The 26,250-nt window shown below is 39.6% G+C and overlaps 1 protein-coding gene across 1 annotated transcript; it reads left to right on the top strand.

Moving 5' to 3' along the window:
• Positions 1-40: 40 nt before the first annotated feature.
• Positions 41-23,750, top strand: ZRSR2 (zinc finger CCCH-type, RNA binding motif and serine/arginine rich 2). The gene is made up of 11 exons (XM_057717716.1): positions 41-128; positions 522-601; positions 3,080-3,170; positions 7,685-7,793; positions 7,993-8,079; positions 10,873-10,911; positions 11,511-11,629; positions 16,242-16,455; positions 19,578-19,633; positions 20,426-20,535; positions 23,247-23,750. Exons 1-11 carry the CDS (start codon positions 88-90, stop codon positions 23,732-23,734), a joined length of 1,434 nt encoding a protein of 477 aa, XP_057573699.1. The 5' UTR covers positions 41-87; the 3' UTR covers positions 23,735-23,750.
• The last annotated feature ends 2,500 nt before the right edge of the window (positions 23,751-26,250 follow it).

Here is a 26,250-nt window from a genome sequence, read left to right as displayed (position 1 = left end):
CGCAGCGACTGCACCTGCGTGCGGCTGCGCACGCCTTCAAGCCCGCCCTTCCCGTCCGGCTCTTGGAGGCGTGGCCGTGCTGGCAAGATGGCGGCGCCCGAGAAAATGGTGTTTCTGGAGAAACTGAGGTGAGCTGGGTTGGGGGAAATGAGCTGACGAGAAAAGGGGACGGAGCGGACCGAGGCTGGGCGTGGAGGATGTGCAGGCAGGAAGGAAAGGGAAGCTGGGTCAAGCACACGAGCCACCGCAGCAGCTCGATCCCTTCCCTGGGCGCGCCCCGGGCATCTGTGGGCTCAGGAAAGCGAGGAGGGGTACAGGTGGTGGGATGGAAAAGACCTGCCATCTGCGCATGGAATGGAAAGGCGACCGTAAAAGCATGTTCTGCAATTAAAACACGGGAAGCAAGATTTCACCCTCGAGCACCCAAATGGGTTCCTGTCACTGGGCGCGGAGAAGAGGGGAGTTCAGGTAGCGCTGCAAGTGCGGCCGCTAACGCTGGAGTATGTGCCTTGTTTTACCAGCCACAAAAAGTACAGGGCCGCCCTGAAGAAGGAGAAACGAAAGAAACGTCGGCAGGAACTCGCTCGACTGAGAGACTCAGGTAATGGACTCATCCTGTTTTCTGTGTATGAAATTGCTCCCCCGACTCCCGTCCTAACTTGAGGCCCTAGGTGTCAGAAGGAAGCCAAGTACCCTATCTGATAAAGAATCGCTGTGGCCACGGCCTCCCAAAAACTTATGTTAGACTCATGTCAGAAACAATGTTAACGTAACTCAAGGGGGGAAAAAGTCGCGGTGAATCATCACCCACTGATTACATGTAAGTATTTATGAAGTATCTAATATTACAGGTGCAGGCATCATGAATTACAACAGCTAGCACAGCCCTTGCACATAGTAAGTATTCGGTGAATATTTTTCTTTGTAAAACCAGCAGGAGTCTAGGGTTTTAGACATTTTGCAAGTTTTTCTTAAACTTCACTAACATGAGAGACCCACTTGTTGACATTATTTAAATATATGTGCATAAAATTAGTTATGAAACTTACTTGATTTAAAGGCAATATACTTACAAATCACAAAACCAAGTGAAATTACACATCCAGTAAAATTCAGTTCTGCCTTTTTTTTTTTTTTTTTTTTTTTTTTTTGCTGCACAGCGCGGTGTGTGGGATCTTCCCAAACCAGGGATCGAACCTGTGTCCCCTGCATTCGCAGGCGGATTCTTGACCACTGCACGCACGTGGAAGTCCCTGGTCTGCTTGTGATTATATATGTCTAATGGCAGATCCAAGATTAAGCGATTGTCTCTGGATGGCTGCTCCTGCTTTGGTCTACTCCAATTCACAATTCTTTACTTAGTGGTGCTTCATGAAAACTGTGGTCTACCAAATACTGCTGGGTTGTAGCACACGTTGTATGTGCAAACATTACCCAGAAGGCTAGAATATAGAAATATTCTGTAACAATTGCTGTAAGAGTGAACTGGCAAGTGATTGGTAGAAATTTCTGGGATATCAACCTCTTTATTACAGGTAGCCTCTTTAGCACTCAGTTCTACTTGAAATGACCTGAAATGAGCTGCATTAATCAGAAGTTAAGGTAATATGAAGGATAAAAGCAAGTTGCAAAAGTGTAGCATGATTCCATATATAGTTACATGTATAATACAGTTAGATACACACTTAACTCTTAAACAGCATGGGTTTTGAACTGCACAGGTCCACTTGTATGTGGATTTTTTTCAATAGTAAATACTATTGTACTGCATAGTCTGCAGTTGGTTGAATCCAAGGATGCAGAACCGTAGATACAGAGAAATAGTGGATGTGGAGGGCCAACTCTAAGTTATGTATGGATTTTCAACTGCGTGGAGGGCCAGTGTCCGTAACTCCTGCCTTGTTCAAGGGACAGCTGTATTGTAATTATCTAGGACTGGGTGAGTCTTTGGTTAGACCTATACTTAGTATATGTGACAAACAATATCTTTTTCCTTTTAGCCTGAAGTCTTCTATTACATTTCCTTAAGATCACTTCAGTGTTCCTCTTTTTTTTTTCCTCCTGAAATTTAAATTCTGAGTAGAAGAGGATATACATTTTTATTATATTAAAACTTATTTTCCCATGTTTTTATTTTGAAATATTCCAAAGTACAGAATGAACCCTTCGCCTAGATTTGTCAATTGTTAACATTTTCCTTATTTTCTCTCTGTATAGATAGGTACATACATACAGATTTTTTCTGCACCCTTTACACATCAGTTGCATATAAATACAGCTCACCCCTAAATACTTCACCCTGCATCACTTAAAAATAAGGACCACATTACTACACAAATAGAGGAACAGTAATTGAATTCTGTGATATACAGGTACAGGCCATATTTAAACTTTCCCAGTTCAAGTTTGATTATTTTGAAAAGCTCAAGGCAGTTGTCTTGTGGAATGCCCTGCATTCTAGATTAGTCTTTCTTCTGATTAGCTTCAGGTTACACTCTATGGCAAAGTACTACAAAGCTGATGCTGTATAGCTCTCATTGCGTATATCAGGAGGCATCTTGTGTCAAGTTGTTCCACTCCTAGTGATGCAAAGCATGGTCAAAGTGTTGCCAATCAGATGGCTTTACTGTAAAAGATGTTTCCCCCTTTGTAATTAGTGCTCATCTCAGGGCTGGTATCTTAAAATAGTGTAAATAAATATCCTCTTCCCAACAATTAATTCCTACAGTGGGGTGCAGAAGTGAGGACTTTTCTACTGAAGTCTTTCTACATTTTTCAGTTGCCATTCTGCTATAAAGATGGATGTTCCCTCCCACACCTCACCATCTTTTGGGGTATCACTTATGGAACTCTCAATAAATTTTTTAAGTTTAATGTGTTATCTACTATCATTATTGTTCTTTTCAGTTTTCACATTGTTCCAATTTGGGCGGTTGGGGCCCTTTATTATTAGAAAGTTTTAAAAACAGGTTTGTAGCATAATTGTGAAGATGAAAAATTGTATATAATTTTTTCCTGGGTTATTGACCAAGGTTTTGTAATACACAGATAGTGTACTAAAACATTTATATTCCTTCAGGACTCTCACAGAAGGAGGAGGAGGAGGCAGTGGCAGATGCTTTTATTGAAGAACAACAACGAGAAGAAGAGCGGCTGTTGGAGAGAGAGAGGTCAGCACCGATTCAAGCGCTTCCTGCAGACCCAGTTATTTTACTGGAATATCCTCAGTCTTCATTAACTAGGACAGGTCTTCTTTATACAGTCTTATACAAAATAGGTCTTATAAAACACCCTGGATAAACTATTTAAATCTGTAGCCAATGGGCTGAAACAAGATCTTGTCTTTAAAAAAAAAAAAAGTATTTTTCACTTTTTTTGCTCATTGGTAAATGTTTTTGAAAAAAAAAAATCCAAATAATTAAGAAGCGTAAACATTGAAAGGGCTTCAATAAACTAAACACACCCAAAGATATTAAGAAGGTAAGAAAGAAATAGTAGATGTACTGTATGTGTATATTTCTATTGTGGCATGATATTTTTACATATTTTTCTACAAAGTGCTTTTTATGCTAAATATATAGGACATTTATTTCAGTGTTGATGCAGAAATCTAATTCAGCCATTTCAATAGCAGCACCGTATCTACTGTTTGACTAGCATAATTTATTCTCTATTCATAATTTATAGTTCTCTACTGATGGACATTTAGTTATTTACTGTTAAATAACATTCACTTACCATGTACTATTAATACTGTTATTTACTATCAATTTATTATTGATTTACATTCAAGCTTTTTACTATTATAAAAAAAGTTGCAGTCAGTATCCATGATTATATATCCTTGGTAATTGTCCTATTATTTCCTTAGGAAAATGGCTAGAGGAGAAGTACACGTAAAATGTAGATAGGCAGGTAGAAAGGGCATCAGGGTTTGCAGTTTGCAGCCTTTCCAAGAGTGAATCAAGGTGCCCGTCTCTCCATACCTTCACTCACACTAGGCATTATCAATTCGTAAAACTCCTATAGTGAAAAGTTATATTTCACTGTTTCAAATGTACATTAAAAAAATTTATTAGAGTATAGTTGATATACAATGTTGCATTAGTTTCTGCTATATAGCACAGTGTATCAGTTACACATATACATATATCCACTTTTTTTGACATTGTTTTCACATATAGGTCATTACAGAGTATTGAGAAGAGTTCAGATGTATACTTAATTAGTAGGGTTGAGTATCTTTTTATATATCATCTATTTGTAGATTGCTTAGGTCTTGCACCTTTCTCTTTTGGGATTCTTTTTTTTAAAGTTTGTTTTGTAAGCAGTGTTATTAATTGATTAGGGATATTAAGCCTTTATCTGTCGTGTGTGATGTATATTTTTCTGATTTGTCATCAGTTCTAACTTGGTTTATGGTGTTACTCACATAATTTGATTTCCATGTTGTCAGTTTCATCATGATATCTGGCCTGGGTGTCTGACTTCAAAAGGCCTCCCTCATACCAAGATAACAAAAATATTCTGCTCTTTTTTTCTTTTGGTATTTTTCAGGGGGTAGTTCTTTGTTTGTTTGTTTAAGTGGTACACAATAATATGAATCTGCTTAATGCTACTCAACTATACACTTAAATGGTTAAAATGGTAAATTTTATGGTATGTGTACTTTGCCACAATAAAAAATAAATAATTTTTTAAAGGAGAAAAAACTTTATAGACCCTCTCTAGCTATTCAGTGTGTTCACTGGAAATGTTGCTTCTTTTCTTGTAATTAATTCCTGTTACCTCCCTAAGCACATAAATAGGTGGAAATATCAAAATGCTGGGGAAAAAAAAAAAAGTAGTAGTGATTGGGAACATGGAGTTGAATTTAGCCAGATCTGCATTGCAGTCCTGGCCCTGCTACTTACTAACTATGTTCGTTGCTTGATCTCTCTAAGCTTCAATTTCCTTCTTTTAAATATGGACATAAACAGGAACTTCCCTGGTGGTCCAGTGGTTAGGAATCCACACTTCCACTGCAGGGGGCACGGGTTCGATCCTTGGTCGGGGAACTAAGATCTAGCACGGTGCAGCCAAAAAAAAAAAAAAAAAAATTCATAGTATCATAGTAACTGCTGCATAGAATTGGGGAGATTAAATTAGATTAATGACATGGTAAGCATATAGCACTTAACATAGTGTGAGCAGATAGGAGGTGCTGTGATAACTCCAATTCTTATTAGAGATTTCTGTTATGATGAAGATGATATGTATAGCATGAAATAAGGAAGTCTTTTTTTTTTGCTTTCCCATTTACTTAGATGCTTCTTTTATTTATTTTTATTTTTTTAATTAATTAATTTATTTATTGGCTGTGTTGGGTCTCCGTTGTTGCATGTGGGCTTTCTCTAGTTGCGGCAGCAGGGGCTGCTCTTCATTGTGGTGCGAGGCTTCTCTTGTTGTGGCGCACAGGCTCTAGGTGCGTGGGCTTCAGTAATTGCGGCACGTGGGCTCAATAGTTGTGGCGCACGGGCTTAGTTGCTCCACGGCATGTGGGATCTTCCTGGAGCAGGAATTGAACCCCCGTTCCCTGCATTGGCAGGCAGATTCTTAACCACTGCGCCACCTAGGATGCCCTTAGATGCTTCTTTTAAATCACATACATGTGTCTTTGTGTTCTTTTGACTTTTGTTTATTCTTATACGAGTTGCATAATACTTATATTGTTGAAAAGCAGGAAAATTATTTGAAAATACTGCATGGCTTTATATACTACTTAAAAGCAGGTGTATGGTGTCAAAGGTAAACACAGCTGGACTTTGCTTACAGTGGTGGGAACAGACTTTATTCAGTAACTCCTGGCAGTAGGGGAAGAGCTGAGCTCCGTTCTGGTTTGTGCAGAGGCAGTTTGGGCATTTAAAAGGGAGAATGAGGAAAGTGAACAGTACAAGGACTTGGTCCCTATGAAGGTGACTAGGCAGCTGTGTTTGTTAGTAGGCAGTTAGGGAAATTGGTCTCTATCTTCCCACAGAGACTGGGAGGCAGAGGCCTCATCCTTCTTAATGATTACATTTCCCAGGAATGGCTCTCAGGCCCTTGAGAGAGACCCTTATGAGTTGCAAGAGACACATATTTACGATTATGAGCCCTTTTGAGTAATGCTGTAAGAGAGGGAAGGCAGAGGCCTAGCATCAGGTGTTGGCTAGAGCAAATAGTTCATTGTCTCGGCAGCATTGAGTTTTCTCAGGCAGGCATTTTAATGTGTGTTAGGGGTTGGGGGTGATGGGGTCATCCTAGGGACACAAGCCTTATGCTGCTAAAAGCCATACTAGAGTTTACTCAAGTCTCTTAGTGCAGGGGGTTGACAGAGTTATGTGCCCAGAGTCCTAGAGTTTTAAGTATTATATCCAAGTTATTAAGTTTTAAAGTTTGTAACATTTTACTTTTTTGTGGTCTTAAATATGTATACACTTTGGTTCAGTTTATTAACAATGTATACCTTCCTCAAAAGATTCATGAATCAGACTTCCCTGGTGGTCCAGTGGTTAAGACTCTGCATTCCCAATGCAGGGGGCATGGGTTTGATCCCTGGTCAGGGAACTAAGATCCCATATGCCCCACAGCATAGCCACCGCCCCCCCCCCCAAAAAAAAAAACGATTCATGAATCAGAGTTCTGCACACTGAAATATCTCTGTATACCCTGTGACATACACAGGAATGTTGACATATGCAACATGCCAGTCTCTACCATGGCTAAAAGATGGGTTCCTAGAATCTGTAGTTGGAAACAGAATACTTTTTCCCATCAAGTATTTGAAATTGTGGTTGGGTCCCTAGACTAGACATAAAACCTTATTTAACTGCTAATGTCCCTGAAGTAATATAGAACAATTTCTCATATTTCATTTTCCTTTTACAGATTCAGTGGGCAAATGCAGTCTAGGTTTTAAATACCCAATTGGCTAATAAACTTTTGAAATATAACCCATCTTTAGTTGGAAACTTGTGGTGTTGGATATCTGGGACACCATTTTAAGATAAAATCACTCTTTATAATTGGTCATTTCTAAAAATAAATGAGACACCCACTAATTTGTTTTTGTAACTCCTTGTCATCTTTTCTTAAAACCTGTAGCTTTCTTTATTTTAAAGACATGATCGTGATGTAGTTCTATTTTTCTTCTCTCAGCAGTTAGGTTCCTTGGGGCAAACCACAGGAGTCTCTCAACTTTAAGGAGTAGCAGTCCAGGGTTTACAGCAGGAGATGTCAGGTTTTTATTGTGCTGCAGTCCTGCGATTGGCACTTTCAAAATGCATAGAACAGGAAGGGTAATACTTTCTGAATGTGAAAAGCTGGATGTTACTCACTTTATTGGCACCTAAACATCACTGTGGTCAACCTAAAGGGAAAGCTAGAGTGTCACTATTTTGTGTAAAGATGTTACAAATAGGAAATATAGAAGTAGTGATTTTATGCTGTTACCCTCTAGGAGGATAGTTGCTAAAATGTAGTGCTTTTCCAAGATCACTACTCATATCTCTGGGTCCTCTTACCCCTGCTTAACTGCTTTCTAGAAAATATCTTTCACGATACTTTCATCATTCTCAAAATGTCATTTTGCTATCATATATGTGTGTGGACGTATTTGTAGATTAGTGTGCATTCCTTTTATTTGATCACATAATTACATCAATAGGCAAAAATTACACGAGGAGTGGTTGCTGCGGGAGCAAAAGGCACAAGAAGAATTCAGGATAAAGAAGGAAAAGGAAGAGGCAGCTAGAAAACGGCAGGAAGAACAAGAGGTATGGTATTAATCTGATAACCAGTTAACTAATTAGTTAACCAAAACGATTCTCATTAAGAGTTACATACCTTGAACTTTTAAAAAACAGATATTATCCATTTTACCAATGTTAAAGTGTTTTCACTTATTTGCCCCATGTTAAATGTTCTCAAAAAGTGAGTCCAAAAAAAATTACCTTTTTTTTTTCCTCTGTAAAGAGAAAGTTAAAGGAAGAATGGGAAGAACAGCAGAGAAAAGAGAGAGAAGAAGAGCAGCAGAAGCTACAGGAGAAGAAAGAAAGAGAGGTGATTCCCATCACGGGAGGATAAACGCACTGCGTATCCTCTTAGTGAGCGGATGGGGCAGGTGATGGGGTTGAAGAATAAGCTATGGGCATATCAGGGGTTGGGCTTGGTTTTTTCTTTAGAAAAGTCAAGTTTTTAGTTTGGATATACACTAGCGTTTCCTTATGATGCTCTTCTTTGGGTGTGTGCTGTGGCAGATGTCTTAAATGAAGGGTTTTCTTCAACTCTGCCTATTTTACTCTCTATACCAGAGATTGGCCAACATTTTCTATAAAGGGCCAGAGTAAATATTTCAGGCTTTATGGTCTGTGTGGTCTCTGTTGAAAACGTCCAACTCTGCCAGCGTCCCGCGAAAGCAGCCATAGGTAACATGTAAATGAAGGGGTGTGGCCATGTTCCAATAAACCCTTATTGCTTTATTGATTAAAAACAGGCTGCTGGCCCCTGCCTTACACTTTGTACCACTCTAAATCAAACCTCAGTTTTCTGAGGTTTTGTTGTATATTGGTTGACTTAGAGAATACTATCTTGTATAGTTTCCACCTTTGTTTGATTCATAAGAGACTTCACTGCTTTGGACGTGTGAGCAAGAACTAATAGATTGAAAGAAATCAGAAACTCAAATACTGAGGGATTAGGAAATATTTTTTGTTATGAAATCTTGACTTCCTTTCTAACTTGTGCTATAAAGGCAGTTGTAACTAACACATAGTTGCTCACACAAAAGAAGAATCTATAAAGTATATGTATATATCTTCTGTATCTTCCAGGATTGTTTTTAGAGATTGCTTTGGTCTATTTTGCTGCTGTTCCTTAACAGTGTATTTATTTCAAAGACAGCTCATCTTTCCTTGACTGATTCATCAGGATGTATCTTTTCTGTGATATTGCTACATTTGAATAACATAAAATTGGGTAATCACCTGATCATGGGGAAAAATGTATTTGTTTACATCTTAGTCATGATGGGGTAGAAGCAATCTTTGTTTCTTGTGTCTTAGGCCACCAGTTAATTCCAGTGCAAATTTGAAACACCTTTATTTGAGTAGTGCTTTCCAGATGAGGCAAGATCATGCTAGGTTTTTAGGGGGCAGGAAAATTGTTTGGAGCTTGTCATTTTTTTTATAGAGAGTAATTCCCATTTTAACAGTGGAATATTCTTCAATTGAGGTCTTTCTGGCACCAGATAAAAGCTAAGGCTTTTGTTTCAAAGGAAGTCTGGTGAGACATTAAGGAGAAGTGGGTAAAATAAAGTCAATTCTAAGCATATATAAAGGGATACGCATTCTGTGTTTCTGCTGTGAGCTAGCTGCTTCTCTAGGGGTCAGAGATAGGGCAGCGAAAAAGATCAGCACTCACGGAGTTCGTTTTCCAGACAGGGGAACTGAATGATAAATAAGCGAAAAAGATCATTTTAAGTGCTAAGGTAATGTTAAGTGTTATAAAGAAATAAAGCCGAAGGTCATGTGAGTGAGTGATTGGGGTAGGAAAGTACTTCTTTCGATTGCCTGTCAAGGAAGACTCTCCGAGGAGGAGCCGATGTGTGAGCTAACTCCTGAGTGCAGAGATCTCAGGGAGAAGGACTCCAGGCAGAGTGGGGAGGCCTGAGCGTGGAGCTGCAAGGAGGTCAGGGTGCCTGAATCCTAGAGACCAAAGGAGAGAGTGGCAGGGGTGGGGAGGAGGTCAGGAGGGTAGGCAGGGTCATTCATATAAGGCCTCCTGAGTGGGAAGGAGGAGTTTGGATTTTACCTGAAGTGTCATGGGAAGCCATTAAAGGGTTTTTAAGCAGGGAGTGATTTCATCTAATTTATATCTTTAACAGGTCATTCTAACTTTTGTATAAAGAATGGGGGATGGGGGTGGAGAGTGGTGACCAAGGAGGCAAGAGTGGAAATATGGTGACCAGTTAGAAGGCTGTCTTTTCAGACAAGACATGATGGTGGTTTGGATGATGGTAGTGCTTAATACAGAGAGGTACACAGATTTGGGGTGAGTCATGGCAGAGTCAGCAGAACTCTAGCTGGTAGGCTGAATGGACGGGAAGGGGAAAGAAGGGGAAGGGAATTCAAGTCATATTTTTAGGTTTTTAGTTTGAGCAGGTGGGCAGATGGTAGCTCCGTTTACTGAGATGGGGCATTAAGATGGGTGAGGCGTAGGGAAGAGCAGAGTTCCGTTTTGAGCACGTTAAGTTACTGAGGACCCTTATGTGGCCAGGTAGAGTTAATCAAATAAGCAGCCAGACATATGAGTCTTCTATGTAATGCTTTAAGGAGCTAGGAAAGAGAAGTCTGTCAAAGATAATTTAAAACATATTTAAATGACAAGGAGGTCAAAATTTACTTGCATATTGTAGGACTGACTTTGCCTTATCGGAAAGTTTGAGATTTTTCATCAATCCCACTTGCTACTGTTCATGTCATAATGTGGCATCTGTTAAATGTCTGTGATGTTTCAGCTAGCATTGTCTTTTATGATATTCACTAATGCCTCATCCTAAAAACTGGAATGTGGAATATATGTTCAAATCTACTAAATATTACTCTTATAGAAACTATTAGAAGACTGTGTTTTGCAATGTGTGCTCTTAAAGGTGCTAGTTGAATGAAGATTCTCAGCTATATGTCTTTTGAAAGCTTTTCAGATCTGTGCTGTAGAAAGCAAATTAGAACCCGAAGACTTTTGTGTGCTTGGGTTTTTTTAAATTGTTACACATGAGATTCTTAACCAGAGAAATCAGATGTGACTTACCTGACTTAGAGGTTTTCATTAGTCCTATGTTTGCACCATTTGTAGGAAGCTGTGCAGAAGATGCTGGAACAGGCTGAAAATGAGGTATTTTCCAAACCTTTCATTAAGAGTTTGATACCAATGAACATTTCTTTGCAAACAATAGTTCCAGTAATGTTAATTTTGTGGTAAGCTACTTGGATCCTCTCTGAATGTGGGAATCACCTCTGTGGCTCTGTGATTTGTACAGCAGCAACAACAAAAGTGAACTGATGACCAAAAGCAAAACTCACGCTGCTGGACTGGACTTGTTTATAGTCCTTAAAGTGTGTAACCAGCATATCACACCCTTATGCCCACATGGATGGTTTAACTTGATTCAGAGTAACTTAAATTGCTCTCGGGGTGGTTCCCTAACAAGTCCTTTGACCCTTTTCAGAATGAATGACCGAAGGGAAACCTTGTGACTGCTCCTGGTAGCCGCAGCAATGCCTGATGATGGGCAGTGACCGGGAGCCAGGAGAGACATATAGCCCCTGTTTCACGACAGTTATTTGTAGAGTGTCGATTGTGTGATACAACTTAAATGTGTATATTCTTACACGAATCTGTTTTTATTTTTGACCAAAATATTTGAATACCTTTTAAACATTTAATTCTTTATGGATTTTAACAGCAAGTAAAGTCATGGTTATTTTTAACAGTTGGAAAATGGTGCCACATGGCAAAACCCAGAACCACCCACGGAATTAAGAATAATGGAGAAAGATCGAGCTAATTGTCCATTCTACAGTAAAACAGGAGCTTGCAGATTTGGAGATAGGTAACCAATTTTGCTTTATTGTGTCAGAGTTAAGTGACTTGAAATGTTGAGGTTTCTGAGCTGGCGCGGGCTGCTCACTGTCAGCATCTGCTACGTTCTTGCTGCTGCTCCGCTTCCCCCAGCTGAGTGCTGCCTGCTCCCTCCACACCCCCGTGCCTGTTCTCTGGGTGGGCTTAGTCCGGTTCTCTGACAGGGCTTCCTTTGTATTCCTCCCACAGCTATCTGAAGACCTTTTGCTTTTGTTCTCTTCCTGCGCTTGTATTAGTCCACATGGGACAACTGGGATGGGGAAATAATCTACTTCAAAAGACGGGAGCAGCCTGGCTTTATTTTTTGAATGGCAAACACTGTGCACAAAAGAGGCTTTAAAAACTAGCATGCCCAAAGGGATATCTGTGAAAGACAAGATTCGAGTGAGTAGAGGAAACTTCTAATGCACGTTCTCAGTCTGCTCTGATTCAGGAACAGACACCAGGTTCAACATTTGGCTTTAGCGGCTGTCAGATGGGGAAAGTTACTTAAGCCCTCTGTGCCTTAGTTCCGTCATCTTTAAAATGGGGATTAATAGTACCACCCCCCCCACCCCCCCTTTCTAAGGCAGTTGTGAGTGAATGCAGGGAAAGCAGGGAGGACATGGCAGGCTCATGGCAAGTTCTGAGTGTTTGCTGGTATTTTCATTTTGTTACTGTTGCTCTTATTCTCTGAGATACTCTGGTTCCCTGCCTCTTTTGGATCAATGATTTTAAAACAAGATATTCATGTGGAAAACTAAGTGTTGATGTTTTCATTCATTTAGCAAATATTTAACTACCAACTGTATGCCAGGCAATGGTGAGTTTTATAATTTAGCTTATTTATGAACGAACAACTTAAAGGAGATAAATGATTCATAATGGTGAATAAATCCATCTGAGGCAAAATCTAATTATTACTTTTCATTTTGCAGAAGAAAAGATCTAATTATATCTTAGTATCCTATTCATCATAAAAAGGGATATGAATAGGCAAATTCATATGTATTTAATGAGAAACTGTATGTTGTCTCTCATGTTTATTTTATTCATAAAATTATCCGTGCTGTGAGTTTTATTTCCTTCTTTGAAAACGTGAACCTTTTCTGGCTTTCTCTTTCTTTTTAATATAAGCCCTCACATCATTTTACATTTTTAAAGAACAGTGGTTCTCAACCGTGGATGCACACTGGGATCATTTAGAAAGCGTGAAAAAAATTATGTTCTACCTCAAACTGAGTAAATCAGAGTTTCTGAGACTTGGACACCCTAATTTTTGAAATGTGCTCAGGTGTTTCTAATGTGCCCCAGGATTGAGAGTCATTAATGTAGGATTTGTGACTCCTTTTATATTTTATAGCTGGGATTGTATATGCCCAGAATATCTGTGAAAGGATTCACAGGATCTGGTCAATAGTGAAAGTCTCCTCTTGAGGAACTGAAACTAAGGAGGGGAGAAAGACTTTATCCCCCTTTGTGTCCTTAGAAGTGTTTCCCAAAGGTATGTTTAATTTCATCAAAACAGTAATAATTGACTGATGTAAAACATCCCCCACCAGAGAAAAGTGTACAGTGAATTACCCTTGAAAGACAGTTGAGACTCATTGTGAGTTCACATTTGCATTGGCGGGGGTGGGGTGGGGCGGTATAGTTGAACCAAATTGTATGTAAGGTTTCCAAGCTGCAGGATTCCTCATTTATGATGTATCTCTAACATTTCCTTAAATGTGAAGATTTGTGGTCTTCGGATTCTGGAGTCTTTTTTTGGGCATAAGTGAGAGAAGGGGAGATGTCCTAAATGGTTTTAGGAAATCAGTTGACAGTACTTATTTGTGAAAAGGGGAATGGACTGTCAGGCTCTCAAAACCCATCCCTGAGGGCCATTTCAAGGAAAGATTGACAGTGGTCAGATTAGTTTGTGAACATTTCTTAATATATTCACAGGCATGCAAAATTTCACCATCACAACTATCAAAAGTATGAGAGCAATTTGGGCATTTTCATGATTCAAGTGATGAGTTGTGAAATAAGATCGCATGAAACTAGGAGTTACAAAATCCAGCACCATCCCTTCAAACAAAGATGCCACTCCCCTTTCACAGAGACCCCCAGTGAGTTGCTCCAAATCATACAACTGTTCTTTTTTCTTAAGGTCTGTTGCATCATCAAGCACTCCCATAACCTAAGCATTTCTTTGGTTGCTTCATTTTTGTAATTAGTACAGAGTTCGATTCTAGAACCTTACTGGAGTTGATTTTTCTTGGAGTCACAGCTTTTAGGGGAGTTCAATTTTTTTTTTTCATCGTAAAAGAACATAATCACTGATGAAAAGTAAAATTTATTGATCAGAGTAGTTATTTATACCTCACTTGTTTCCAGAAGTGATTTAAAGAGGGCTCACAATCTACTACGCTAAGTTTAATAAAATAAATTGAAAGCAAGGAAAAGAGAAGAAAGTGAGTTATTGTGAGCGTACAATACATTTGGCTTTGGAGTTGTATCCATCCCAGGCAGAAATGAGCTATGTAGTTCTTACCAAAAAGGAAATGAGTGGGATCTCTGGAAAGACAAAGATTTTCCAGGCATCAGAATCTAAATATTTCTCCCATGGAATACTGTATAAAGACATTGAATAGGAAGGTGGACAGTAACTTTGATATTTTATTAATAGTTGCATATGTAATTTTCATGAGAATATTTCTCACAAAGACCTTCAGTGAATAATCACAGCCTAACTTTAGCATGTCACTTGATTCTATAAAGGACAAAGGTAGAGAGTACCTGGAGTGCTCCCTTGAGAAGAGAAAAAGAGGCATAGTCAGTTAGTTCTACTTGAGGGGGCATTTGGAGACCCATGCCATTTGTTGGCTGTCCTTCAGTTAAGGTAATGTCCAGCTATATGATTTTGTGGCAGTCTTACTTGATTAAAGGATCTGAGTAATGGGTAAATAGCATGGCCCAAACCAGGAGTCCCCAAACATGGCTGACCTTCAGGACTGGGTGGGGAGTTACTTTGAAAGCATGGGTTCCCCGCTCTTTGAGGTCTGAACAGATGGTCTAGGGCAGGACCTGAGAAATCTCAGTTCTTCCCAGATGATTCTGAAAATCACACGGGTTTGGTACTACAGCTTTAGACTGCCTTCTGAAATATCTCTTGTCTTAGCTGACTTTTCAGTAGAACCTGTAGGGCTGGCCTTAAATACGCTCAGATTATATGCACTGTCTCCTAGCCAAGTGGGATTTTTCCCTAGACGGGGACTTTGGCACTGTTCCAAAATTCACAAATGCTCATTTGACATGCCGGGTACTAGAGCCAAGTTCATTCAGATATAATAATCCCATGAGAATTTTAACCTTGTTAAATTGGTTTCTCATTTAATTCTGTATGTGTTTCATACTTGTAAAATTCTGGTTCTGCTAACACTGCCAACCAGGTTGAATCCTCGTTCTTTTTTCTGTGGGTACTTGTCCTTGGGAAGATGGATCTCATTACAAGGTCTCTGACTGAATAATGTAGGAGGGTCCTTTGAAAAATAGAAAGTTTCACATTAATGAACACTGCACATTTCTGAGCGGGGCATGGTGTGTGCCAGGCGTTCTGTGTGCATTGTCTCACTAGATGTACAGGTGTACGTTACAGACAATGGAAAGTGAGTATGAGGTAAACATTTATTCATTTCAGGGTCATTGTTTTTTTCTAACACTTGCCTTGTTTTTCAACTTTCTTCCAAAGTTCTGGAGTTTTTTTTCTGAAATTTTTGTTTTAACTAATTTTTAAACTAGAAATTTAATCAGGAAAATTTTGATGATTTGGAGTCTTAAACTGCATTTTTTCCCTTCATTTTATTTGAGGAGAAGGAAGTAAATAAGAAAGTAAACTCATATAAAAGATGTTTTTAGAAAATTACTCAGTTACAACCCAGTCCAGTTTAAACGATGAAAAGAAAATTGTTCTTCACAACGGTTAACCACCTTCATTAGAGAAGCTCCTTACATTCAGCACACCATATGACACACAGGCAGTAGACTGTCGATGAGCTCCTCACTTTCCTTCTTTCAAAATGGAAAAAATACGAGCCCAGGCGGTCCTAACAGGTTGCAAGGATCAGAGGAAAGAATATAAAAATGCCATGAAAACTATGAAATTCGTTCCATGTAGCTGAAACTCTCCAAACACCCTGTTCTCTAAGGGTTGGATTTGTTGGCGATCATATGGAACCAGGATTGCACTGTTCTCACCTTGTCCTGAGTCCCACGCATGGTATCTGTGTGCCTGTCATCATGGTCTGTCATGCCCATGCATCTCCTCTTTCCCTGTGCTTCCATGTGTGTAAGGCTTCCTGAACTTCAGTAAAAGGCAGCTGAATAGCATCTGAACTTGGAAATGATTCCCAATTTTACATTTTAATGAGATCCAATATATCGGTCTGCTTTAGAACAGTTTTGTTAAGTGTTGAAATTTAAAGTCCGAATGGGGTTTATCATCTTACAGTTCAGTCGAAACAGCTAAGTTGCGTGAGTCTTTATCTCACAGTTTAAGGCAAGATTTTTATGTGTAATTTCTCACCATTAGACTGCTGACCTTTTTCCTTCACACGCAGATGTTCACGTAAACACAATTTCCCGGCGTCAAGTCCCACCCTTCTTATTAAAAGCATGTTTACAACGTTTGGGATGGAGCAGTGCAGAAGGGACGACTATGACCCCGATGCAAGCCTGGAGTACAGCGAAGAGGAAACATACCAGCAGTTCCTGGACTTCTATGACGACGTGCTCCCCGAGTTCAGGAATGTGGGGAAAGTGATCCAGTTCAAGGTGGGCACAGGCAGTGCGCGTAGAGAAGGGGACTGGTTCACCTCCCTCTGAAGTACCGGATGGGATGGGAAAGCGAGGGCACAGGCTCTCTGCCTGGGTGGGACATGTGCCGTGGTGCAGGGCCTGGCCCTGTGCTGGAAGGAAATGCTAATTCCTTCTCTCTCCTTCTCCACCCGCCTCGTTGCCAATTCAGTAGAGGTACTACTTGAAATCATGAACGGGTACTAGCATGACATTTCCTGGGTTCTAAGGTTTTGATGGGAAAAGATCTTTCATCCACTCAGTACCTTTGTGGTCCAACTCTTTTCCAGCCTGTGAATTCTCTGCGTAAGTTGCTCTCCAGATAGCTGTCCAAGTGTTCACTTAGGGGCTGTGTATGATAGGGAATGCCTTCCCTCCTGTGGTCGGTCTCCCCTAGAGCCGTGGAGAGCAGAGCGTGACACTCCTCCACTTACTCCACCTACCGTGGTGGTTGATTTATTGTTAGTGTATTGTGCTGACGGTGCCTGGTTGCAGCTTCCACCCAAGGTGCATGTTCTTTCTTTTGGACCTACCCAAGAACATAAATCTTGATTCTTTTTTTTTTTTTTTACTTTGTTTTTATTCATTGGATACTCTCAATACTGAACATAGTGTTCCCAGAGTCGTGGTTTGTGATGCAGCATAGGGGGTAAAAGAGGTGTTCAGATTACAGTTATTTTAAAACATTCCTTAAAGCAAGCATGAAGTCAGGTGTCATGGCTGCTGCTCCTGGGCCCAGTGGTCAAATCCTAATACAGTGAAGCCTCCTGCCGTCTGCGATTTGATCAGATCCGAACCTGAATGATTTTGTTATGTTAGGATGGGGGAAATGGCCCTTAATTTGGAAAAAGATAAGAATAAAGCTGTGAGTTTTTTCTGCTAGTTGGAAATGACGGTGGAAAGTTGGAACAGCTAAGAAACTGAGAAGCTGCAGCTCTTGTGAAATTCAGGGCTATCCTTCTTTCTGCTGATTTCAAGATTTTTAAAAATTCTTTCAAAATTTCTCTTTCCCCTTTATCCTTTCTTTCTGTTGTGTGCACTTTTCTGTCTTCGCACTACTTCTAAATGCCTGGCCACACACAACTCGGTGCCACATGAGAAGCACCTGGTCTCTCTGCCGCTTTGTGCCTTTTCCTCATCCTGAAAGAGCGAGGATTGGACTACCTGTGTTTTCCCTCGTGGGGTCCCTATATCGTACTGCTTCTGGGAAGTTAGTGCTGGAGCTGCTTTCAACACCTCAGAATGTTTAGTGGAAATCACCCCATTATCTGCAACAGGCCTTGTTTGTTTGTTTTCCCCTTTTGTTGAGAATTCTGTCAGCCAGGCTCATGCTAATCACATTGACAGTTATCAATGGAAAGCTGTTTAATAAATTTTTAGCAGAAGAATTTCCGAAACATCAAATTCATCATGGAAAATTAATAACGGGTCTTTGGGAACTACTGGCTTAAATGATCTCTAAGGACCCTGGTGAGGCTGATGTGAGGCCTGAGGCCTTTCAGTCTTCCTTTTTTTTTTTTTTTTTTTTTTTTTTGATGTGGAACAATTTTAAACTTTTTTTACTGAATTTGTTACAATATTGCTTCTGTTTTGTTTTGGTTTTTCCAACCCAAGAGGTGGGATCTTAGCTCCCCAGCTAGGGATCAAACCCCCACCCCCTGTATCGGAAGGCGAAGTCTTAACCACCAGACTGCCAGGGAAGTCTCTAGTCTTCCTCCTAAGGATGGTGTCAGTCAATACTGTCAGTCAGTACACATCCTGCCTCTCTTGGGATGCTCTAATAAAAATACTCTGCAACTAATTTGTAAAATTATATTGATAGATTCATTTTGAAAAGAAAAGCTAAACATTAGTATGAATATTTGAGGACCTTTTTATACCATTATATTAAATGAAATCAGATTTGTCATTTTTGAAGGCAAATGATCAAATGTTCAACCTCACTAGTAATGGGAACAGTGCATATTAAAATGAGATGTTATTCATACCTGTCAGGTAAAAAATTATGAATTCTAATACCAAGCATGGGCGAGGTTGTGTAAATTAGTAAAATCACTTTAGAGAGCAGTTTTGTCAATACCTAATGAGGTTGAAGGTACATGGAACCTACAAATCAGCATACTACTTCCGGTCATGCATGCTAGACAAAGTCCTACCACCCAGAGACACGTTCAGGCTTGCTGACTGCATCGCTGTTTGTTGATGAAAAATTGGAAGCACCTTGGATACCCATCATTAGAGGAGTGGATAAATAACTTTGATAATTTGATATATCCAGTATAAAGTAGTTTAAAATGAGTCACTAAGTTTACATGATTACATCTTGAAAAAAGGATATGGAATAAATATTAATTTTACAAAATTTTAAAATATACAAAGCCATACTGTATATTGTTTATCAATATATATATGTACTTCTTAGCATATATGTAAATAAATATGTGTATACCCATATATACATAATAGACATACACTTCTTTGTATGTCTATACATAATATATGTATATATTTTTTGGCACACATGATATGTGTGTGTATGCCTGCTGTGTGTATGTATGGCTGTGGGTATTGTGTCTGTATAGATAGGGGTGTGTGTGTGTGTGTTTGCAATGTGAAGGATATGGCCAACCTCAGGATAACGTTCACCTATGTGATGGAGGAGGAAAAAGAATAGGATGGAAGGGCTTCAACTGGGTCTTTCATGTTTTACATATTTAAACATTCTCAGGCAAAAATGGAAAATGTTAGTGTTAAATCTCGGTGGTGTATATAGGGGCTGATTTCTAGTCTCTATTTTTTTTTCTTTTTTTTAAATAGACTGTATTTTTATGCATGTGTGAAACATTTCATATCTTTGGACAAAAAAGAATCAGCATCAACAGAGATCAGGTACTTGGGGCCTGCAACTCTGCCATGTGCTGAAGTATGCCTTAAATAGACAGGAGAGTTGGGTAGTATCTTAATTTTGGAATCTTTGATTGATAACAACTTTTGGTAATGTTGGTCTGGACAAAAAGTGCATTCTGTGACTGGAGGGCTTCTTTTCCTTAGGTTTGTGTCTTGTTTTATTTTTAATGATGCAATTCTTCATTGCTCCTTAGGTCAGCTGCAACTTGGAACCTCATCTGAGGGGCAATGTGTATGTTCAGTATCAATCGTAAGTATTCTGAACATAAACATCTTCATGTTTTGTCACAGTATAGTGTTGTGATTACGTTAACATCTGGGATTTTTCCACTGAATATATAGCTTTCATATGCATGGTATTTTTAAAAATGTAAATATTAAGAGCTGATCTAGAAATATAGAAGGGATTAGAAAATTATACATTTGTGTTTCATTCTTTGTATACTTAGTATAGAGTTTTTAATCTTTTGCAATATAATTTTTTACTTATATAATTTTAATAATTAAAACACAAACCAAAAAGGGATAACTAGAATAGAGAACAAAAGAGTATAAATGGAAAGAGCCAGAAATTAAACCCCCAAATAATTTCAATGTGCATTTGGCCGGCTAAGAGAGCAAGCAGTTAGTGTGTCATTTCTGCTTGTCTTGCTGTTTGCCTGTGCTGGCGCCATGGCTAATGGGGTAAATTAACCATTGTATTGAATAATAGGAAGCTGATCTGAGCTGAGAAAGAACAGGCGCTGAGAATGGAAAACACTTCTACATTTTTAATGGTCCAATATCTTGGTTTAAGAAGCTTTGACTCAAGTCGATTTCCCTGCATCAAAACCTCTGGGAGGGTTAGTTTAAAAAAAACCGGTTCCTGAATAAATTGTGAGCTTCAGGACCTTGAATGCTGTAATGAGGACTCCCTAGGTAGCACAAAAGCAGTGAACTTGGTGGTCCTACAGTAAACAAATACAAGGGTTAATTAACAATAGGGCTAATCTACATATTAGAAAGTTACTCTAAAGTGCATCCTTTAATTTGTGGTATAAAGGGAAGAAGAATGCCAAGCAGCCCTTTCTCTGTTTAATGGACGGTGGTACGCAGGACGACAGCTCCAGTGCGAATTCTGCCCAGTGACCCGATGGAAAATGGCAATTTGTGGTAAAATACATGATTTTTTTCCCCACTGTTCCACTGTCATATAAAGGGATAGTCTTAGGGAAAAAACCAACCTTTATAAAGGGGTGAAGCATAGGTTTTGCCTCACCTGGTAGATGAACAGAGATCATTATATAAAGAACACCACATTTTAGACCTGTAACCAACCTTGTGGGTCACTTTATAGATGAGGTGACTGGGGTCACAGTGTATGGGTGACAGAGCTGGTGCTCAGGGTCCTGGGCTCTTCATGAAGCTCTCATGAGAAGTGTCTATGGGACACTGTCTCCTGATTGCAGTCTTGGAGGTCTTTTCTATTAATTGACTTCTCACTTTATCCCTAATGAACCTTCTGTCATCTTTGCCACCTAAAACATTACCTATAACACTTCCTGCCTTATTGAAATACAAGATTTTGTGCCGTAGAGATTGATTATAGCTGTAGAACCTGGTCAGGGCACATTCAGTTGGACTGACTCATCAGACAGCGGCTGCAGAATCAGGAAATGAGTCAGTCCTTTGAGTAGCTGGCAGTTTTGAAGGGCTCGTTCTGTTTTGATTTCTGTCAGATGGGCTTAGCTGAACCATTTATTGTTGAAGTGCTGGGGGAACTAGGAGAGGAGCTGCCCGTGCCTTGGGGGACCACTTCCCTTACCCTTTGCTTTGCTTTATACTCGCCTGCTTAAAACCTCTTATTTCAAGATCTATAATTTATATAAAGTCTGAATCTTTGGCAACCTGGTCTTAATGGATGCTGTCACTTAAAAGCCATTTATTTGAAGGGGGAGAAAGGGAATTTAGAATTCCTTGCTTTGGCAAACCAGACAAACCGTTATGCCTTATTTAAAGACTGGGGGGCTGAAAGAGATGGGTCTGTTTTCTCCATGAAGGCGGTTACTTTTGTCAGTTCCTGGGAATCCAGTGTGATTTCACTGAGGTGCTTCTGAGTGTGACTTTGACTCCCCCAAAGCAGGAGACTATTTCACTTGTTTTTTTTTTTTAATTAATTAATTAATTTATTTTATTGGCTGTGTTGGGTCTTCATTGTGCACACGGGCTTTCTCTAGTTGCGGCGAGCGGGGGCTACTCTTCCTTGTGGTGCGCAGGCTTCTCATTGTGGTGGCCTCTCTTGTTGCAGAGCACGGGCTCCAGGCGTGTGGGCTTCAGTAGTTGTGGCACATGGGCTCAATAGTTGCGGCTCATGGGCTCTAGAGCACAGGCTCCATAGTTGTGGCACACGGGCTTAGTTGCTCCATGTAATGTGGTATCTTCCTGGGGCAGGGATCAAACCCGTGTCCCCTGCATTGGCAGGAGGATTCTTACCCACTGTGCCACCTAGGAAGTCCTCACTTGTTATTTTTTAAATAATAGCTTTATTTTTCTTAGTAAGTTATGAGCATTTTTTCGTGTCCTTATTATTGGATTATTGGCCACTGTATATTGTCTTTGGAGAGATATCAGTTCAAATACTTTGCCCATTTTCATTAGGTTATATGTCTTATTTTTTAATCTTGAATCTTTTATTTATTTATTTTAATATTTATTTATTTGACTGCACTGAGTCTTAGTTGCACCCTATGGGATCATTAGTTGTGGCTTGTCTTGTGGGATCCTTAGTTGTGGCATGTGGGATCTAGTTCCCTGACCAGAGATCGAACCCGGCACCCCGCCCCCACCCCCACCCCCACCCCCCCCCCACCCCTGCCCCTGCGTTGGGAGCATGGCGTCTTAGCCACTGGACCACCAGGGAAGTCCCTCTTCTTCTTATTGAGTTGTAAGAGTTCTTGATATATTCTACAGATAGGTCCCTTATCACAGATATGATTTGCAAATATTTTCTCCCATTATGTGGGTTGTCTTTTCACTTTGATGGTGTCCTTTGAAGCACAAGTTTTTGATTTTGATGAAGTCCAATTTTTCTGTTTATTTGCTTGTGCTTTTGGTGTCGTATCTAAAAATCCATTGCTGAGCCCATGTCACGAAGATTTACTTGTATGTTTTCTTCAAAGAGTTTTATAGTTTCATAGCTTACGTTTAGGACTCTGATCCATTTTGACTGACTTTTGGTATACAGTGTGTGGTATGGAGGTGTTTCACTTTTAAAACTCTTTTACATATTTAGAGAATTTACCACTTTTAAGAAAAAGTTTGAAAATCCCAAAAATATCTCTAAAATGTTCAAGTAGATCTCACCGTTGATGAAAATCTTCCATATTAAAAGCACCTGGTAAATTTAAAACATTAGGCCAGTGCTTATCTTCTTCTTGGAGTATAAGAAAATACAGGATCCTCTACTTACAGTAGGCTTTCTTTTGGTCAGTGATTCAGTCCTCCCACCACCCTGCCCTCAAAGCATGTTACCAGCGGGACTCCCAGGGCTGGTTCTTCAGTGTTAATTAGGGATCTACATTGTCAGTCAGCAGGATGGTGAAACCCCAGAAAAAATAATGTGGTCACCATTGGTTCGGTTGCACAACACATCATAATCCAGTAGGGGAACGGGACATTCTGGTTAATTACAAATTCTAATCTGTCACTTTTCACAGTGCCCTTTATTAAAGCACTGAATATTTCTGAAAGTCAGGGAACCCAAACTATGACATCAATGTACGAAAGGAGAAAATAGTCCTATCACAGGCGAACATCAGAAATGTACCTTCTGAAAAGGATGAGGTGCCAGCAGTAAATGCCGGTTCTTCACTGTGCCGTTGCAGGTTTGTTTGAAATACAGCAGTGTCCAAGAGGGAAACACTGCAACTTTCTTCACGTGTTCAGAAATCCCAACAATGAATTTTGGGAAGCGAATCGAGACATCTACCTGTCTCCGGACCGGACTGGCTCCTCCTTCGGTAAGAACTCGGAGAGGAGGGAGCGGCTGGGCCGCCACGAAGACTACTATAGCAGGGCGCGCAGGAGGAGGAGCCCCGGGCCGGCCCACTCCTACAAGAGGAACGGGGAGGCCGAGAGGAAGAGGAGGAGCAGTCACGGGCGCGAGAAATCTCACAAACACACGTCCAAAAGCCGGGAGAGGCACAGCTCCCGAAGCAGAGGAAGAAAAAGGGACCGCAGCCGGGGTCGGGGCAGCCGCAGCCACAGCCGCCGCAGCCGGAGTTGCAGCCAGAGCTCCTCCAGGTCCAGGAGCCGTGGCGGGAGGAGGTCGCGGAGCGGAGACCGAACTCTTCAGAGTCCCAAATCCAAATAAATTTACTGTGTTCTTCAGCGATTGTACAGCTTACTTATTATGGCGGCTACGTGGTTGGATAGAGGGCACTCTGCTCACGAAGGTTAGCAAGTCTGGCAGAACCCTATGTAGCTTGGAACCCTATTTAAAAATACTTTTATTCTCTGATAATCGCACTGTGTTTAGTATAGAAAACCTGGAAAACATAAAATGTATACAACACAAAAATTACTTATAATCCTGACCCTTAACCAGTTAACACTGGGGCATTGCTTTAAGTCTTTTTTTCTTTTCTTCTGGGTATATGGATGTGTACAGTTTTGTTTTTGTTTTGTTTTTTACACAAAGATAACATATATGGCTGCTTTTTTTCACACCATTGTCCTATTTCATCAAGCCCTAGTCTTACTGTTATTTTTACTCACTGCATAGTGTGGATCTATCAGTTTATTCAACCATAGCCCTATTGTTGGATTTTAAAGTTATTTTAAATTTTGCCCTATTAAAGAATCCTGTGCTATAAACAATCCTGTGGTGGATTTCGTTAAATACTTTCACACATTTCTGATCATTTCCTTAGGATAAATTACATCAAGAGATATGAATACAGAAGTATTTCCAATTTGCCCTCCATAAAGACTACAAAAAATTTACTCTGTCAACAATAAATTTTGCTATTCCTGTGCCAAATTACTTTAACCATTGTCAGTTTGGTAAATTTTATGCTTTTATTCATCTTTGTACATATCGGCCAAGCCAAACACTTTTTTTTGTATTTAATGGCATTAACTTTGGTTGTTTGCTCCTTATTAATAATTGTTGGATTTTTTATATGTTGATAGCTGAACAGCTTTTTTACTTTAAAATTCACTTTCTTAGTTTTTAAAGTACTAAAGGGTAGAATCAGTTTTTTCTCCTCTCTCCTACCCCATAGTTTTCCATTAGAGTGTTCATCTTTTCTATACTGTGTTACAGAGCTTATTGCTACTGAATATGCCTCTTGTTAAAGCAATTCTGGTAAAAAGGAATAGTGGTCAGAGAAACTTGTTTAAAAAAAAACATTAAGGGCTTTCCTGGTGGTCCAGTGGTTAGGACTCTGCTTTCACCATGAAGGGCCCGGGTCTATTCCCTAGTTGGGGAACTAAGATCCTGCATGCTGTGTGATGCGGCCAAAAAAATAAATAAATAAAATAAAAAGCTTAAGGCAAAATATCATTCTTAGGTTTCAGATCATAAAAAAGAAAAGATGCTCTCATACTTCCTTATAAATTTTTTATTGTTAGTAACCTCCTTTCCATTGAAGTACTGGAGCTCTTGAATTTCCGATTATGTGGCATTTGGCAACTTGAGATTTGGAAATAAGGACTTAAGGATGCACAAAATACTGAGGTTAACAGAAATAGGAAAAGAAATTTCCTCAAGATTGTGATTTCTGAGTGGTATCTGTTGAAAATTAAAGTTCTGTAGTCTAAAGGAAAGGAATTATGTGGTCCAGAATACATTTTACTTTAAAAATTGATTTGTGGGAATTCCCTGGCAATCCAGCGGCTAGTACTCAGCGCTTTCACTGCCGTGGGCTGGGGTTTGATCCCTGGCCGGGGAGCTAAGATCCCATAAGCCATGCGGTGCAGCCAAAAAAAAGAAAAAAAGGTTTTGTTCCATAATTTAATTGCCTGTACCCTAAAAATGATTGAAAAATTACTGTATCTACTGGATTCACTATGCTGAATAATTCTCACTGAATTCAAAAATTTTCAGTTCTTTCCTAAATACAGCCAAGATATATACACAATTAAATGTGGCACTCAAAGCTGAATCTTAATAGATTATGGAGGAAAAAATTAGATGAACACCAGCTCATCCTCAAGGTGATTGAGATGTTGGTGACTTTTCCCTCAAATATTAATGGATAGGGATGGAAGGAAGTAGTTTTTAAAACACTGACTGGGTCATTATCCTGATAAATGTCCATCTTGAACTTAAAACTTATTGTGTTTTTTAAACTTATAATTTGATTACTATTTATGATTCAAAAATTCCAACTCTACATTGCCAGCAGGCCATAGGCCTGTTTTCAGTGAAGAGATAGCTGCATGTTGGAGGTTCTTTAAATCTACACATCTTTTTTTTTTTTAAAGTGTACACATATCTTTTTTTTAGCAGACTAGCAACTTCATTTGATGGTAGTTTGTTTCCTTGTTCTTACATATCCTCAATTTATTATTTTCCTATAAAGATGTTTTTTCCAGAAATCAGAGTATACCTTAAAAAAAAAACCCGCATTTTTGTATATAACATTTCCTATCTGTAGTTAATAGGCAGTCCCTTAACTATCATGATAACCAAAGCTTTGATTTGCTACTTATACCAGATAGTAGTTTGCATATACCCATCCATTTCAGCAAGTGTTAGCACCTCCAATTCGGGGGGTGGGGGGGTTGGAGGGGGAGGGACTCCAAAATAAGTTTGGATTACCTATGACTTGGAATACTTATGATTACCTGGAGTGATCCGAGTTGCTCATTCAGAAAGAGAAA

The sequence above is a fragment of the Hippopotamus amphibius genome, chromosome X (genome assembly GCF_030028045.1).
Source record: "Hippopotamus amphibius kiboko isolate mHipAmp2 chromosome X, mHipAmp2.hap2, whole genome shotgun sequence".
In the NCBI taxonomy this organism is placed as follows: domain Eukaryota; kingdom Metazoa; phylum Chordata; class Mammalia; order Artiodactyla; family Hippopotamidae; genus Hippopotamus; species Hippopotamus amphibius.
The sequence above is the reverse complement of the archived record's forward strand: the minus strand, read 5'-3'. Positions and strand labels throughout refer to the sequence as shown.